This window comes from Ischnura elegans, chromosome 10, assembly GCF_921293095.1.
Source record: "Ischnura elegans chromosome 10, ioIscEleg1.1, whole genome shotgun sequence".
Classification (NCBI taxonomy): domain Eukaryota; kingdom Metazoa; phylum Arthropoda; class Insecta; order Odonata; family Coenagrionidae; genus Ischnura; species Ischnura elegans.
The window spans coordinates 33455372-33472833 of NC_060255.1; the positions used below are offsets into that span (position 1 = coordinate 33455372).

Consider the following 17462-nt stretch of genomic DNA (forward strand, 5'->3'; position numbering starts at 1 on the left):
TTTGAAACACACTAACCTCCTCACAAGATAAAGTTCATTTGCTTCATTAACCCCTAAATAACGGCCAGTGGTGATATGTCGAATTCGCATTGGATGATACCAATTGATAAATCCACCGGCCCATTTTGTCCTAGCAAGCTCCAGCCTCCATAGTGATCTTGCCTGGCTAACCACAGAGCCACCCTCATAAATAACAATGCTGAAAATGAGTGTAAAAGTTAAAAATTAAGACAATCATCAAGATGTACTGCCAAAAATGTATCTTTATATTCTCATTCCATCGTACTTTTGGCCTGGTTGATCACTCCATGTAGAAGGTATTGTTAGACACTCATCACCACCATGGAAAAATCTCAAAACATCACCTCCAAATACGTAACCTTAATCAAAGGAAAAGATACAGTTTTAGTTCACTTTTAGGTATTTTATTACAATTTCACTACCCATAAAAAGGATAGTAGAATGCTACATCATCAATTCATACTTTTCAGCCATAAATGAATTCATAAGGAACATACCTACGTATTTCATTTTACTTATACCAGTTCCATACGGCTGTACAGACCAGTGAGTAACATGGAAGGAGGCATTCACAATTGATTGATCATTTTCTTTGGTGGTGTGCTGTAAAAAAAATCATAGCACAATTCAGTACATACATGAATTATGTAAGTTTTTCCATGCTTATATTCCTTCTCTAATTTGCAGGTAGAAAACTCTAGTCTGAACTATAAATAATTTCATAAATAATTTTATAAAATTTATGATTTTACTCTCTGGATGGGATTAAATGTTTGAATCAAAAAAACTTCACTGATTTTTTTATTCAAACATTCAAATTATTTCTCATCTCAAAAACTGCTGTTAACCAACTGGAAAGTGAGCTACAATATCTTATCCCATATTAGAAAACTAAGCATAAATTCTTGATTCACAAGCATGACAAAAAAATGAGAAAATATCATTTTTAGGAGTTTCAATCTGCGATTTTAGCCAGAAAGTAAGTATTCAGGATCAGTTAAAGTTATTTACAGTGTGATGTAATTTTTTTCCATTAGTGAACGCATATCAGAGACGCATTCAAGATAGCTAACCAATAAAAAATACATTTATAAAACAGTCATCACAATAGAAAGAATAAGTTCTCACCAAATATCTCTCAGTGGCAACTGATACTAGAATTAGATCATCACCAACTCGGACCTTCTCTCCTTCAGACCTCTGTTTCGATGCTGGATGCACAGTCCACCAACATGCTTCACCTTGAGAGTGTTCTTGCAGACCAACATCAAAGGACAACTTGTCATTTGAAGAGCTTGTTGAGAGGCAGGCAAGATACTACATACGGACAAATGGAAATGACAATAAATACATGAAAACTAGAGACAGGCCTTTTTTACAACAACACTGAAAGATGAGAAACCCATGTCTTAATTAAATTTTTTCATCTATAGAAATAAGCATTGGAGCTTTTTGAGAATCAAATATACAGGAGAAAAATACAAAATACAAATATTTCAGGAGAAATTTGGCCAAGATTGAAATTTGACATCCTGATCAAAGCCTGGAAGCATAAAAATGATGAATAAGGAGAAAGGCTGAGATACTAGCATCCTTGTCACTCATGCCTTTAATTTTATCCCAAGAACTACATGAGTCATACAAGCTTCCCTCTTTTTAAATAGGAATTCTTCTACCATCCCTGCAATTCCTCTCCGTATCAAATAAACAAATACAATTCCTTAAATATGACTCCCTCTAAAAGTGATTTGAAAAAATGATCATTTCATAAAAATCTATGAACATGTATGAATTTCAATAATCAAAGTCATTCGATTTATGTGTCCCCAAAATCATCAGATATATTGGCTGTTGATTATAACTGTGGAATTTCCTATTTCAAGTTGATGGAATGATTATTTCTTTGGACTGTGTAGCAGATGTGAATTACAGCATGTACTTAAACAGAAGACATGTTTCCAGAATAATGATTCAACTTAAACTAACACACCTCCAATTTTTAATTGCAGTGTGTAATTATTTGATAATTGTTGCAAGTTCACAGAGTTAATTTAGGATGAAGATGAATGAAGAATAAATGCGTTAATGCATAAACTTCGACTTCATAAGTCAATTTTCAATCATTTCTGAATGAGTATATCCCAAATAATAGAACAATTGACACTAAGGATATGATAAGATGTATTAACCCTTTCCCTACTAATGACGAAAATATGCAGCAGGACGTTTCTTGACCCAGGAAACGAAAGCTGCAAATTTTCGTTGGCGATCTTTCTCCGCAAGTGATCGAATGCCGATAATATGTTTCCTTGCTCTCCCCCTTTTATGAAGGTAGCGGGTTCGCGAAGTCTTAGTTTCAGGACCCAACAAAGTGGGACTTAGGCTGTACCCTTGAAATCTGGGAGCAGGCACCCGGACCCCTTGCCTTATATTACCCCTCTTTGCGGTAAGGGACCGCAAAGAGGGGTAATATAAGGCAAGGTCATTCAATTGCTCAGTCAGTTTTAAAAATTAATATTTGTTCCTTTCTCAAAAAATATAAACTAAGAATTGAATTCTTTGTCTTTTGAGCAGCGGTTACAATTTTTTAATGAAATTCCACGATAAATATTAACTTATATCTCAATTTCTGAGTAAACATCAACATGGAATTTGTTGCTGCATTAAATGCGCTTATATTGATGGTAGAGCTTCGCTCAAAATTTGGCAAATCCCAGAATAAAACAAGGAATTCAATTCAAAGTCTGCAATCTATGTTCAAGCAACAATTATTCATATTGCTAATTCATAAAAACAAAGCATGATTGGCTGCAAACCAATGCCACTGGCAGGGTTATAAACTCCGAAAGGAGGGAGCCCAACTACCCTTTGAGTCTGAGATAATGCGGAGTCCCTGCTAGGAAGGGTCGAAAAAGGTTGGTGCTGAGAGTGCGCGATTATCAGCGAGACCCTTCTTAACCCATTACCGGCCGAGTAAAGAAATACTTGAAAATATATAATTTTTTCTCTTCATTTTACCTAATAACATGCTAAATAAGGTAAATTGAAAATATGGGCCTTCAAAAAAATTTGCTTATGGTAAAAAAAAAAAATGTTGCGTTTTCGCAACGTTGGCCGAATCCGGTATCTGTATGCAGTTATGCAACCCGCATTACAATACATTGCTGTCACATAGGAATATGCTGTTTTCACTGTCCGTAATAAAAACGTAATAAAGGGAATAGTTACGCTTATGAAAAATTATTTATCTTGCTTAACAGGAGACTCAAAAATTGACACATTTTGAGTATTTTTATAAATATCAAAATACTTAATAAATGTCATTATAATCTCATTAAAAATCAGTTTAAACTTATTTTTATCGAAAAAAGCAAATTCTACATGAATAAAATTTAATTGAAACATTTTTTTTGCATTTCTCAATAATGTTGCGTTTTCGCAACGTTGGCCGTAAATGGGCTGCAAATGGCTGTGAATGTCTTCAGTGGTTATAACACCCAGAAAACTATCGAATATGCATGCATGTGCCAATAATTTAAAGTAATTTATTTGATAGGGGTTCGTTACACTCTTTAATTTCTTCACTGCTTCAGTAGTTGCCCTATCCAATCCAAATCACAGCAGTTGACATGGTATCTTCCCAGACGTGAGATGCATCACTGACATGTGTGAATGTATTTCTCTATTTGGGGATGCAGGTGTGAAAGATTGTTACTGTTATACCGTTCACATAATCTACAACATTTATCCAAAATACTCATTTCATAAAATAAAAATGTGGCTTTGTGCACAGTCACACACACAGTTGCAACAATAAAAACACCAAAAGAGGAAATATAAAGCAATAAATGATTACTTTCAACTGGTATTTAAAACCCTAGCTTTGCAAGACTAAGTAAATAAGTATGATGCAAAAAATCTCCCGGTGATACAAACAGCATTTTTGGTTACATTCCCTCATAAATTGGGTCCATTTGATGATGGCTGGGTCATTCAATCCTGAATGGAAACTGGAAGACCAAACTGAATAACAATCAAGGTAATGATTTTACTTCAATTTCTTATGCAATTTTCTTAAAAAATAAATTCTTCTCATGAAAATAAAATTCCTTATGAAAACAAATGACTGCAAATGAGCACCCATTTAAGTGTGAAATTAATCCAAATCAACAGAATAAGAAAACATATGCTTACCATATTGCTATTTTGGTGCCGAAGGAGTACTGCATTGCCATAAAGCAAAGTTCTGTGCCCAGATCCAGTGCCTTTTCCCTAAGGGTATAACATAATTTGGTGAAATTCATGTTCAAACATTAGTAATATTGTGAGTGCAACAGTCAAAAGAGTACTAGTTAAAACAAAAATGAAATAAAATGATGAATTCAGTTAATAATGCCAAAGAACTTTGTCAATTTTTTCTGTACAAGTTTTCCTGTTAAAAGCAAAATGTCATGTTCTACTCTAATGACGCAGGTAATCCTTCACTGTTATCAGGGCCATAGAAAGGAAGATATAGACCATCAGGCTATTAAAATGAGCCCTTAAGTCTCTTATTTACATTATCAAGCCTGGTGTGACATTTCTGGGATTTACTGAGGAATCAATTTCAAATTCTATAAATACCCTGCATTAATATTATCTGATTAGTAAGTAATTAATGTCATTATCTTCAGCAACACATGAAAAACTATAATATGCATGTACTAAAAAAATTAATAGTACAGAAATGTCTTAACATCACCAGCCCTGATATACCTTTGTACAGCCCTGATGATGTTACAGTAACTTTTATAATTATCATTGAAATTACCTACACAATCACTGCACTAAGCCCAAACTACATAATACATTTGAAGCTGATAAAGCTAAAGAAGCAAAATGTCCAGGCCTATAAGGAAGGGACAGTGAGTTAGGACTGTTGGTGTCACTGGTCATCATTGGCATGACAAACTCAGTTATCAACACCTCATGATTGCATTCAAAAATATGAATTAGTTAGACTTCAACATGGACCACAAAAATATACATTGACTGATGGCTTGGAGGTATGCCATCTTAGGCACAATATATATACATCATAATTTTAAATTGCGGCTTTTCATACATTTTTACAGGTTTCAGCAGTCATACGAGCAATACCCATGCAATATATTTTAATTGACAAATAATAATCAAAAGAGCTATTTTTGTTATCAGTGATGCTCACTATGAAGCAAAATAATTCTTGGAAGGAGTCATTCGCAAAGCTATAAAAATCACACTTCAAAAACGTCCAACAGGTAAATTTTTAATGGTGCATAATAACCCCTAAAATGTTAGCAATATTTGAAGTTTTCATTTTTTGGAAAATTTGTAAACATACTTATAGATCATCAAATAAAATGCCCAATGTAAACAATTCAAGTCACCTACGAAGCCTGATCCACAACTTACTAGTGATTCCTGCTCCTGCAAAGAAAATAATGATTGAAGGATAAAAAAAATGCTTCAAGCAGAACAGCTCATTAAAACTGGAGACAATAAAAATAAAAATCCATAAAAATTCTAAAGGAAAACTCATCCATAAAATAAGCTTGAATAAGGATAAAAACTAAAATGTAAATCATCGGCACTAATGAAAATTCTGCCATATAATTCTCTCCTTTGCTAGTAGCTTTGCTGAATCATGCAATATACATACATGGTACAGGTAACAGCAAAACCACCTTTTAATATGCTATTGTGATAATCTTATTAACAAACTGCCCACTAAAATACCTTATAGAAATACAACAAACACATGAAATTGATGAATTAACACATAAATTCTAGAATTAAAAAATATTTCCATCTATCCAGTAGAAAAATGTATTGGATGAAAATTATAAATACAGATAAAAACAAAATCTGAAACCTAATTTTCCTCCACATCAAATTTCATCATGAGTCATGGCACATTATATTAATTCATCTGTTAGCTATGTATCTTAATTAAACAGCTGCCAATGTCTATGTCAACCACAAATGAATAGTTTCTTAGATTTCATTAGTTAGCAGTGTATCTATAGTTTCATGACATGTCTATCAACATAAATAGCCCTCCTAGTAAATCCAATTAAATTACCCTCAGATGCTGAAAACAACGCGAAGTATTCAAGAGGTGAACATTTTTTTCCCACAGCAGGAAGATAAAGAAATAAAGGCACAAAATAAATATACTGTGAAACCTATATTTTACACTTTTGGAATGACCACTTACAGAAAGTGCAAAATTGAGTAAATTGTAAAATAGAGTATCATTTTTTAAAGGCCCTATTGTTGGGGACCTGATAAAAACTGTGCAAAATCAGGGAAAACGTATAATGGGGGAATGTAAAATCAAGGTTTCACTGTATGTATTGACAACATGCATTATATATTCAAAATGAAACACTACTGAAGAGTATTGAGGATAAAATGGACTGATCTAGTGAGTGATGAGAATATCCTGAGAAGAGTTGGAGAAATCAGAAGTCTCCTAAATAAAAACCCTGAGAAGATGATGAGACAACTAATTTGACCGCACCATGAGCCATGATGGTCTGATGACGAACATTGTTGAGAAAAAATGGATAGAAAGACTGCTGCTTGTGAGATGAAAAGAATTAGTGAAGGAAATAATTGCAGTTACATGAAATTATCAGCTCATAGGAAAATTAAAAGTGTGGAAGTCACCACAGTGTATTCATATAATTGTGAAGTTCAATTGCCTAAATCACAGAAGCAAATTTTTCCATGCATACATTAACTATGAAATATTGGCATAGTTAAAGACACTAATTACTTGCCAATAAAGCAATGACCATTAACCTATTTCTTAAGGAATGGCAAACTAATGAATACATTCAACCATCTCCAAAATAAGTTGCAAATTTAAATTAAAAGCTAATTAATTTTTATTACCAGTAACTAAGCATGAAGAATTATACTGAACAAGTCCAATCAACAATCTTACCAAACACACATCAAAATCAAGATAAATCATTTTGAACTAAAATAATACCTTATATCAAGGCAGCATAGCTATCATTGGCACATGCTCTCCTTGAATACTTCAATCCTCACTTTTTATTGGTGATGAGTCCATTCAAACTTAATCCATTATGACTCTATAGCTTCAATTCCAAACCCATCAATTTCAGAAAAATATCTAATTCTCAGGCCACACAACAGGTTTGCATGAAGAAACACTCGATGAAGATATAAATATGAACAACCACTGATAGCTTATACCACGAAAAATATGGATCTTAGAAGAAATCATTCTTAAAATGAGTAGTTTATCCTCAAAAAGCAACATTTATATAAAAATTAATTTTTTATACTCACCAAATGCATGTAATTCAAACCATTTCAATTATAAAGTGTTTTTGTTCTCAGTAGTAAATAATTCATGAAAAATGCAAAAACTCTGGGATTACTATTCATGATTTCAATAAGTAGAATATGAATCAATTACCATGTAACTACATATTTGGATGTGATTCCACAGCTATCACCTATCCCACCTACCAAACATGTACAGATGTGAACTGATATCATGCTCAATAGGAAAGGTACCCAATTGTCACCACCAGATTGCTTTCAAACTTATCAGAGCAATAATAAATGAAATTTTAAGTGATTAGTGTTTTCTCTGAAGCATCCAATGAGAATTAGTGTTCAAGATATCATTGATAGAATGTAATAATAAAATGCATATCATCCACGATACAACAGTACTGCAATATAGCCTAATATCAACTTTTCCTTGAGCTAAGAAACAGAAGAAGTCTCTGTGTGAGCAAATAAAGGCATGCGCCCATTATATGCTAGTTTTGTTGTATCGCACATTGCTTGTATCTTATATGCATTAATTATACTTTCAAACAATAATTACTCAAAAACAAAAAGCTTGTAGGATGCTTGAACAAAATTCCTTCTCCCTCAAAATTTCATCCTCAATCACACTGCAAAGTTTGGATGTGGCCTGTTGCTGACACTGGGACGCCTTCCCTTGTCAGAGAAAAAACTATCAGCACTAGCCATTTCCTATGCTGTGATCCTCAAGATATGACAGAAGGGAATTAGGGGTAGAAGAAGCATCACTCTTAACTTGTTGAGATACAATCAGATGATCAAATACAATTTTGCTGGGACATATACTCCAATAAAATAAAAAGATTGAAGGTGGAGTGCTTGAATATATACTACACCTAGAGATAAATTATAAGCATTAGCACGAGCATAAAGAAAGGCTAACACTTATTCTACAGATCTAAATATGAAGAAGTTCATTATCCATCGATGAAACTGGTCTTATGCAAAACACTAATTTTTATATACCTATTTATCAATGAAAACCATGAACCAATAAGATAATTATAAATATGATTCATTCACCATATCCTAATGGGCCAAGAAGTAGTATACTAATATCAAGACACAAAATAAAAAAACTTACTGTTTCCGATCCAGCTGCAGTCACTAATTCTTGTAGGGCACGGACTGAAAGTGCTTGCTCTATCACAAACACACATTGTGATAAATCTGGAGGTATATTCTGAAATGCATGCAATAAAATCATACAATGATATGAAGAAGCAAATAAGGAATCAACAACACTAATTATGACATATGTTAAAAGGAATCAAGTATCAAATGTCACCATATATCTTAGCTACTTTGATTGAACACCAATGAACATTAATTAAGCTCAAAAATTTACTAATCCCCAACTTATACCATTCTGTATATATGTATATATAGACGCAGCATTTGAATCGGGTTTCTTGTTTCATATGAGGGTGAAATAATGAATTATTGGACAATCATAGGCATAGTTAAGTATAATATATTTAGTTGGTGTCTTAGTACTTCCCTTTTTAAGTTTAACAATCAGGTTTATGAACTCAATATACCACTGATAACTCGGTAAGATTTTTGTTTGTAGAAGGGCGTACCCTCGATGTCTTCCTCATTTTACCACTGTAACTTCGTGTAGGATGTTTTGTGTAGATGGTATTTTCATTATTATGTTCAGGTGACTTGGAAAACTAAATAGATACCATATTATTCTGAAAATAGTCCTACATATTTTGCTCAAAATCTCCAGGAGAATATTAACCCTAACACTGCATGAACATTTTTAAACGTTTTGTATTTTTGGGATGGTCAGGGAGAGTTAAGCTGAAATAGCAATCCCTACAGGGTGGAAAGTGCACTTGGGCTCAACCCAGGTAGCAATAAAAGAGTTAGGAAACTGAAGAAAGCAGCCGAGCAATGCAAGGGCATACCTAGGATCAAAATTGGGGGGGGGGGGGGGGGCAAGCCATGGTTCATGGTTGTTCAGGTTGTAGGTAAGATTTAAGCATGGAAAAGGTGAATGAAATCAGCATTTTAGTGAAACTGTAACAGCTGTTACAGTTTTAGATCTTTATTAATTTCTAAAATTATTTGCTTGAAAAAATATTATTTTCCTTAAAGACATTTGCGATTTTTGCTTCTAGGGGGAGCAGCTGCCCCCTCCTGCCCCGTGCTGGGTACATCCATGGAGCAATGGTCAAACCTTTAAAAATATTTTTTTGCAGCATACAAAATGCATACAAAACGTATGAAAACGTTTCCACAGTCTATAAGGGTTAGTGAGGGAAACTGAGTTCATGCAAAAGGGACTAAGTTTTTCCAAAATTTAATCCTAATAACCTGGGGGGTGGCTTTTCAGGGAAAATTCAACAATATTGCCTAACATCATCCATAAAATGAGGGATGATAGCATAAGTTGCACCATAACAAAAACCTAAGGGGGAGAAAAAACAACTATTTGAGGTGATTGCTAAAAGGGTTCAAGCATATTACATACCAGCACACGGGAGTTGTTGTTTTTGTGGGGGAATGCACTAATGACATTGGGCAACTCCGATAAATACAATCTTGCAAACTACTAGGGACATACTCCTGACCATTTACTGACAAAGGCAGAAACTAAACCCTTGATGACCAAGGTTTTCAAGTTGTATTGAGTAATTGCAGTAAGCTCATATGAGATAAATAAGCTTTATATACCTACATCCTCATTTTGCATTCATTTTGATCAACCCTATGCCAAGAAACAAACCAAACCCTACGTCTTCAGCAGAGTCAAACAATGATTGACAATTAATATCATGCCAAGTTATTTGTACCTCGGCTAATGTAAACCATGGTAAGAAATGGCATGAAGGCCTCATAAATCGATCAAACTGGATGGGATGCACAAAGAATATTCTCTCAATTGTGCCAAGTGGCAATGCCAACACAATAGAAGTTATAGCCTATTATACAGTCAATTTTATACATGATAAATGCTTTGCTAGAATCTAAGAATGGAAATAGCCAGCAGGAAGTTCTTTTTGGCATTAATTAACACCCATGTCCTAAACACCATTAAATAAGTAGATCTCCCATTTTTGGCTGATCATCTTGTTTTTTATTACATTCTGCTAATTTGTAATTATGCCCCCACAAAAATTAGAGGGTATGCTTAAATATCCTGATTTCATTTTATCTTTTCTGTATTCCTCCTGATTACTCCAACATTCTGGGGAATATATTAGTAGATAGTGTACGTCACAGATGGAAGGTTCCCAGGTTCAAAAAATTCTGCCTTTGAGTCTCTTCATGGTGCAAAATGGCCCATGGAAAGGTACCATCATCCTGAATCAGCAGAATTAAAATATCTGCAGCTTACACTGGGATAAGATCTTCTACTACCTATCTAAAACAAAATTCTAGTTTGAGGCATTGATTCAATGAAGGCCACTGCTGAATAATCAGAAATACAAACATGAGTATTTTCTGTGGCACCATAGTTTATATTCTGACCCAAAACCCTAATTTACTTCTCTAACATAACATACACTGCAAAAATTATCTTCTCATCTGGAATGACTTCGTTAGCAATGGAAATTACTAAAATACATTTTGAAAAGGAGACAACTTATAAACAACAAATGGCCAATTCAATTTTTTTAAACTTCTCTTTTACAAGAATAATCGCCCAACTCCTAAACACTCATATCTACCTTTTTTATATAAAAATCCTGTTTTTTATCAGGATTTCTTGTTTATTTGTGCCTAGGTCCCCCAACCCCATAAGGTATGCTAAAATACCCCAATGCTACCGGATCCCTTTCACATTATCCCAGAGTCTCCACAAGGCACTCCGAAAAACATACCCAAAGTAAGACTACAGATAAAAAACAGATGAATTCTTCCAAATAATTCATAAAAAAGAAACTTTTTTAACATGAATAATAGATAAAGCACACATTGGCAGTGAAAAGCTATAGAATATCGATCAGCTCCACAATGCTCATAAAATAATAAAGGCTTCAAACTATGCCCACAGACTATTTTAACACTACTATTTACTCTGTATTACAAACATGTCAATAGTATTTGCCCATTTGAATGGAGGTTCATATCTACTTGTGAGAGCCTGGAACCTCCAATGATCACTCATTTCCAAGATACCAATAACTGAGACAGCCAAATATCACCTTTTTCGCACAAATGGCACGTTTATGGCTAGAATGTTCAGTGCATTTGAGCCTATGACCCCACACAGTTAAAGGGAATGCATTGAGATCCCAATGTCATGTTTTTCTCCATGAAAATGTGCATGATTGATCAAGTCCTTGATAGCTTTTCAACATGTATATCAATCAAAAAGAAGTCTTCAGTGTCTCCAGAATTAATGTTAGAGGAACCACATTTTTGAGCTCATCAAGATATTGACAGGTGATTTAGAGAAAAAAAGTGATTTTCAAAAAAAAAAACAATTGGATGAACAGGGAGAATATTAAAAAATTGAGCAAAAGAAACATCATTTAGGAATAATAATCTCTCCTTGCTTTCGGCCAATATAGTTTGTTAGAACTATACCCTCACAGCAGTGCTGACCTGGAAATTTACCATTAGCAGAGGTGAGTCCCAAAGTTGGAAATATGGCATCAATTATGATTTTAAATGAGAAAAAAGCATTATCCTCACCCAATGCTCTACTCTGGGCATCCTACTCATCTGCTGAGCCTATCATTACTTAATGTCAACACCCATCATCCATACCCTCACTTCCTTCCCCATCCTACAATGTACTGTACCTCACAGTCACTAATAATGACCTTGCCCGTCTTCTTTTCCTCTAATCCTCTCCCAGCAAATCTGGAATAACCATCAATCATTTCCTTCTATTTTGATCAATCCTCCAGCTCAATTTGTCCCTTACAGGCTAATCTTGCACTCTCAAACTTCAGTTTTTTTTATGTTACATATAGATGATTAATCCACTTCATGGCTGTCAGAATTTTTGAAAGGAAAAATGCTAGAATAATGTCTCTTAAAATCTTAATGAAAGCTGCAGATATATGTAAAAAAACGTGTCAAAATTTAATCATAAGCATAATAAAGAGAATAAACATGAGAATAAAAATTATTGACCAGTTTATTTAAAATTATAGCCATTGCTTTGGCAATAAACTTTTGGAAAGAAGGAGACTAAGAACTTTATCTTCAAAATGGCTAAACTGAGCTTAAAACTGTTTATTGCCTGTCTAAGAGCATGTAAAATCAATACATCTGAACGATTCAAGCAGCCGCATACGTTCAGAGATTGATTCAGGGCTCTGAGATTATTATTTCAGGGCACCTTTAGCCAAAACATCGCCTTACATAACTTTTTGAACTCGTAAAATGAAGATAGAAAAAAACGCCGGGACGGATTCCTTCGCGCGTTTTCGAGAAAAACGGTTTCATCATGCTCCTCGAGTCAAAAATAAATTCAATTCTGGCAATTATCCCCAGTTTCAAAAGTGAAAAAACGCGGGAATCCTGGATTTAATATTCGCTTTTCCCAATTTAAAAAAACGGCCCATCCACCGATTAAGCGATAAAATTCACGCCGCAATGAATCGCGATCAGCATAATAAAATTTTGACAGTCAAATGGACAAACAAGTAGTCTCTTTCCCCTGCCAAAAGGGGAGGAGAAGAGGAGCGCGGTATTCTGCAGAGGGAGAAAGTGGGGGAAGAAGGGGGAAGCAAGCGATAGGCTTTAAAATAGGTTCTCGGGATGGGGTGCCGTAGAACCTTGAAAGTACCCGCGAGGATGCGTAAAGGAGGCCCTGTTGTTTACCTTATCCGCTATGTTTTCCAAAAAGCAGTGCCTGTTACCAAATCCTTCAGCAGCCAGACAAACTCTCTCACCAGTGGCAGTGCAGGAAAGGCACACCATGTCTTCCTATAAATTTCCAAACAAAAAAAATAATAATTAGTAACTGATACACCATAGACATTTTCCGCTCACATTTATGCATACGAAAATTTACCAACAATTAGGTCAAGGTCATCTCAAATTGCGTCCTTGAGCATCGGCTTTAATGAGAGGAATTCGTTGGGGATACATATATTTTTTTTTAATCTTCACAAAAATGATTTTTGATAGTGCTTTGAAGTAATACAGACGAAAATATTGGTTTTATGGAGGCAGAATTTATTGAGGCATTTTATTATTTTTCGGGGCATTAGCGTTGTATAACTCATGCCGAGCAACTTCCGGTATTTTTGTCGCGGAATGTTGCTCGGGGACTATCGGCATAAAATAAGTCCAAGAGCCCAGACGAGAGCCGAGCTGGATGCGAGCCCACTAGCAGAAATAGCCGCACCGTATCACCCCAGCTAGAGGGTGATGGAGGCTATCATCACGAATGAAATTCTACCGATCAAAATTTGGCAACATGATGAGCCTCTTCGCCACAAAATCAATGCAAAAATACCATTACACTCGATTTGCAAACTTCATGCATGATAGACAGTGAAAATTTCTAGGGTGAAAAAGGATGCTATTTTTTTAACACGAAAAATATGATTCCGCACTAGCCTGCGCAGTTTATATAACCGTGATAACTTAAGGACACACAGAAATGTATTTATGACCACAATTAAAACACAGTTAACTCACCGTTCGAAGGAATGAAACATCATCCTGCTCGGAACTTCCTTCGCTGTCTGCCATGGCGTGATTTTGAGCTTATCCGACACGAATGGTAAAAAAACAGACACTATGTACAAAAATCCCGACAGCCGAGATTCCTCCAGCCACTGATTTTACGTCATTTTCCCCTTGCCACAGCTGATCGACTGCGTTAACGTTGCACTGCGCGTGGAAATTGCGACAGATAACTCCAATCGTTTTCGGGATCGATGTTTCGTTCCTAGCCGTGCCCAAGTGACACCACTACTAAGCGACCGCAGCCGAACGGGCTGCCGAAATCCAAGCGCTGCTGTCCAGCTGTAAAGAATCAGCTCTTGCGCGGCTGTTACTAAAATTAACAGCCCACCTCTCACACTCCCTTCCCGAAGCTCGGGGGAATAGTCACGAATCAAAACAAGCCTGCTACTCCCCCAATCATCACGTCCCGAAAGAGACACATGAAGGCGAGTTTATAGATCAACAAGAAGCAAAATTATCATACTCCACCATGGCATTCTCATGATGCGTATTCACATCCCAGAGCTGTGACTTGTGGGCCAAAACGGCGGTTCGTACGAATACCTGTGGTTGAAGGTAACGTAGCTTAACGATCAATAAGTAGTGACCTCGACAGGGTGCAGTATGAAACCCGCTCGCTTCAAAATTAAGCGCGGGCGCGTACGTTCAGAGGATACGCGCAAAATAACACTGTTATCGTTTTCTCCGTAGTGTATTAATTTTTTGCATGTAAAAACGGGGAGAAACGACAACCAGCGACAAGATAACACTATTGTAGCCCATAATCCTCAGTAATTCCGGCAAAAACTCAGCCCGTTTCAATATGTTGACGCCTGCAATATAGTCTGTTTTTCTAATTTCAAAAATAAATCTTATTTTTGGCTGAAGGAAATTAATACCATAAAACTTTAAGGATGATCGCGATTTAAATAACTGTTTCCCCACACAGAAGGGGCTGCTAAATTACTATTCAGGAGATTTATGGGTTAGTATAAATAAATGAAATAAAACAACTTTGTACTTCATGAACTTGATATTTTATATCTTTTTGTAAATGAGCATAAAAAGTTTCTTTCAAAGTTTGGTGTTAATACATAAACAAATGGATACAATCAACAACCACAAAAATGTTAAGACAACATCTGAGCAATTTTTCATTCTTAAAATGAAATCTACGACCAACCAAACCTTACACGACAATGAAGTCAGAATTCAGAAGACCTGTTTCAAGGAATGATAGAGGCATAAAGAAGTTAAAATACTAACTTTAAATAGACATTAAATTTTAAAACGCAATTCAACTGGAAGACCAGGGAAAATTATAGTCTTTAAAATGCTCTAAAATGTACCTTAACAGCGTTAGATTACTAACATTCACTTTTGGGATTTGGAGGTATTTTAAATTTGTTTATAATGAGAAAGCACCACACACATTCGTAAATACTCTTTTTTACCATTTAAATATACATTAAAAAGACATAACAATAGGAAACTTAGTCTCTCAACATTTAAACTAAAGGTCACATTAAGACATTACTGATTAATACTACAGAGATATCTTATTTAAAAAACTCCGACTTTTTGTTTCCACTTTTCAAATATACATATGTACAACTTATCTACACCATTCCCAAAAAAACAATTTAGTAGAACCACTTACAACATCACATTGAAAGACTCCTCAAGAAGTAATGGCAATAGTAATACACTTATTATACTAAATCATTCTCAATTGTATGTTTAGTATATCACTTAATAGCCATATTTTTACCTATAGACTTACTTCAACAACTTTTTGGGGTAAAATGCAATACAGAGATTTGGGAAACAAATCTTCACTCCTAAGCACATGTTGAGGAAGTTTAACAATGACATTGGTTACTTATTTTATTGGGAATAAAATAACGCACATAATTTATAATTAATCTATATAGGAATTAAAAAAATGAGGCATCACCAAATTTAAAGAGATATGTCATTATTTTTGGCAAATAGTAAAGCATAGTTTAGGAATAATATATACGAACATTATGTACAAAATATTTACATTTCAGATGACATTGTTATTCTTACCAAATATAAATGGCAAGAAAACAAATTCTCATCTTCATTTCCTTAGTAAATCAGTCCAACTTTACCACATTCTTTGGCTCCACTTTCATCACAAGGCAGTTGTTTCATCTACGAGGTGCAAAAATATTCAACCTTACTCAAAATGTCAAATTTCTTTTGATTCTTTATTCCAAGTAATTTAACTTATTTTTTCACTGCCATCTAAAAGTTCAATGTGCATGTATCAGTTTGATTCATCTACAACACTACCAATATTGAACCAACTAATAGCTTGCTTCATGTCCAGCGAGGATGTACAGGTCAGCACCATCTTCTGTGAGTGTGCCTTCCCTTGGTACTGCTCGACTAAGGTGACTTTCCAGTACAACCACCCTTGAAAAATTTCAACACAGAAGGAATGGTTACGGCTTATAGTAGCAATAAAAGCCAAATACTCCTAATTAAATCAGTTTTGACAATAAACACTTCATTGGATTACAAAGATCATTAATATGTGAATGCTACCATGAAAGATCACAAAAATTTAATTATTTATAGTAAATTAAAATAAACAACAGCAAATGAAATAATAGCCCGATTAATTACTTTCCCATTCACAATTATCAAAGTAACTTTAATGACAATTCAAAGACAAAATGTTCAAACATGACAGTGATACACAGGTTGAAGGACATTCATGAAATGTATAAATATTTGTAATTTTCATATCATAATTCAGGTAAAAGTCAGGTTTGGAAAGGGCATATTTTATTTCCTGATACAAGAGAGACACATCGGGGTGGTGAATAAATTTTGGCTAGATTATGAATAGATTTTCTGTTTGCAGCAAGACATTATATCACTCTTACTTTTCATTAATGCTGACATCAGAGAAGTTATTTAAAAGTGGTTTCAAATGAAAAGCTTCATGTTCATTTATGTATATCCAGACTCAGCTCACAACACAGCTAGCACAGATTTTGCCTTATCTCTAAATACGAGGATATTATACATATATGCCGTGACGAAACCTATCTGGATGCAGAGATAAAGTATGAAGAATCCACGTCGTATTTGGGGATAAATTGGAGATGAATGTCCGCATAGTTGGAGATACACCTATCCTTACGCCATAATTGCCTGTAGATGGTGGCTGTTTCGCGAACAATCGCTGCACCACCACATGAGATTCATGAGAATTATGTGAAAATAATGTAAATGCATAAATGGCTTTCAATGAGGAAAGATTCAATGCATTATATTTCGTCACTGCATTTTATTACATTGCAGTATCCCATATAGCATCAAATATGCCAGAGACATCTCACGAGGCATATATGACCACTCAGAGAGGTCCCTATGCA

The 17462-nt window shown here is 34.8% G+C and overlaps 2 protein-coding genes across 8 annotated transcripts in view; both read right to left on the reverse strand.

The window, feature by feature from the left end:
- LOC124166576 (ryanodine receptor) overlaps positions 1-14290 on the reverse strand; it is a 149556-nt gene extending 135266 nt beyond the window's left edge. The window contains exons 1-9 of the mRNA XM_046544142.1: positions 14017-14290; positions 13192-13296; positions 8483-8581; positions 5455-5469; positions 4216-4293; positions 1150-1338; positions 519-624; positions 287-380; positions 17-199 (exon numbers count right to left, since the gene is read on the reverse strand). Of these exons, the coding sequence (XP_046400098.1) occupies positions 17-199; positions 287-380; positions 519-624; positions 1150-1338; positions 4216-4293; positions 5455-5469; positions 8483-8581; positions 13192-13296; positions 14017-14070 (923 nt within the window). The 5' untranslated portion in view covers positions 14071-14290. The remainder of the gene's footprint in view (positions 1-16; positions 200-286; positions 381-518; positions 625-1149; positions 1339-4215; positions 4294-5454; positions 5470-8482; positions 8582-13191; positions 13297-14016) is intronic.
- A 774-nt stretch (positions 14291-15064) lies between these two features.
- Positions 15065-17462, reverse strand: part of LOC124167285 (mitogen-activated protein kinase kinase kinase kinase 5) — a 67441-nt gene continuing 65043 nt past the window's right edge. For all 7 annotated transcript variants that reach the window (XM_046545207.1, XM_046545205.1, XM_046545206.1 and 4 more), the window contains one exon: positions 15065-16491. In XM_046545207.1, coding sequence (XP_046401163.1) covers positions 16383-16491 — 109 coding nt within the window. In that variant the 3' untranslated portion in view covers positions 15065-16382. The remainder of the gene's footprint in view (positions 16492-17462) is intronic.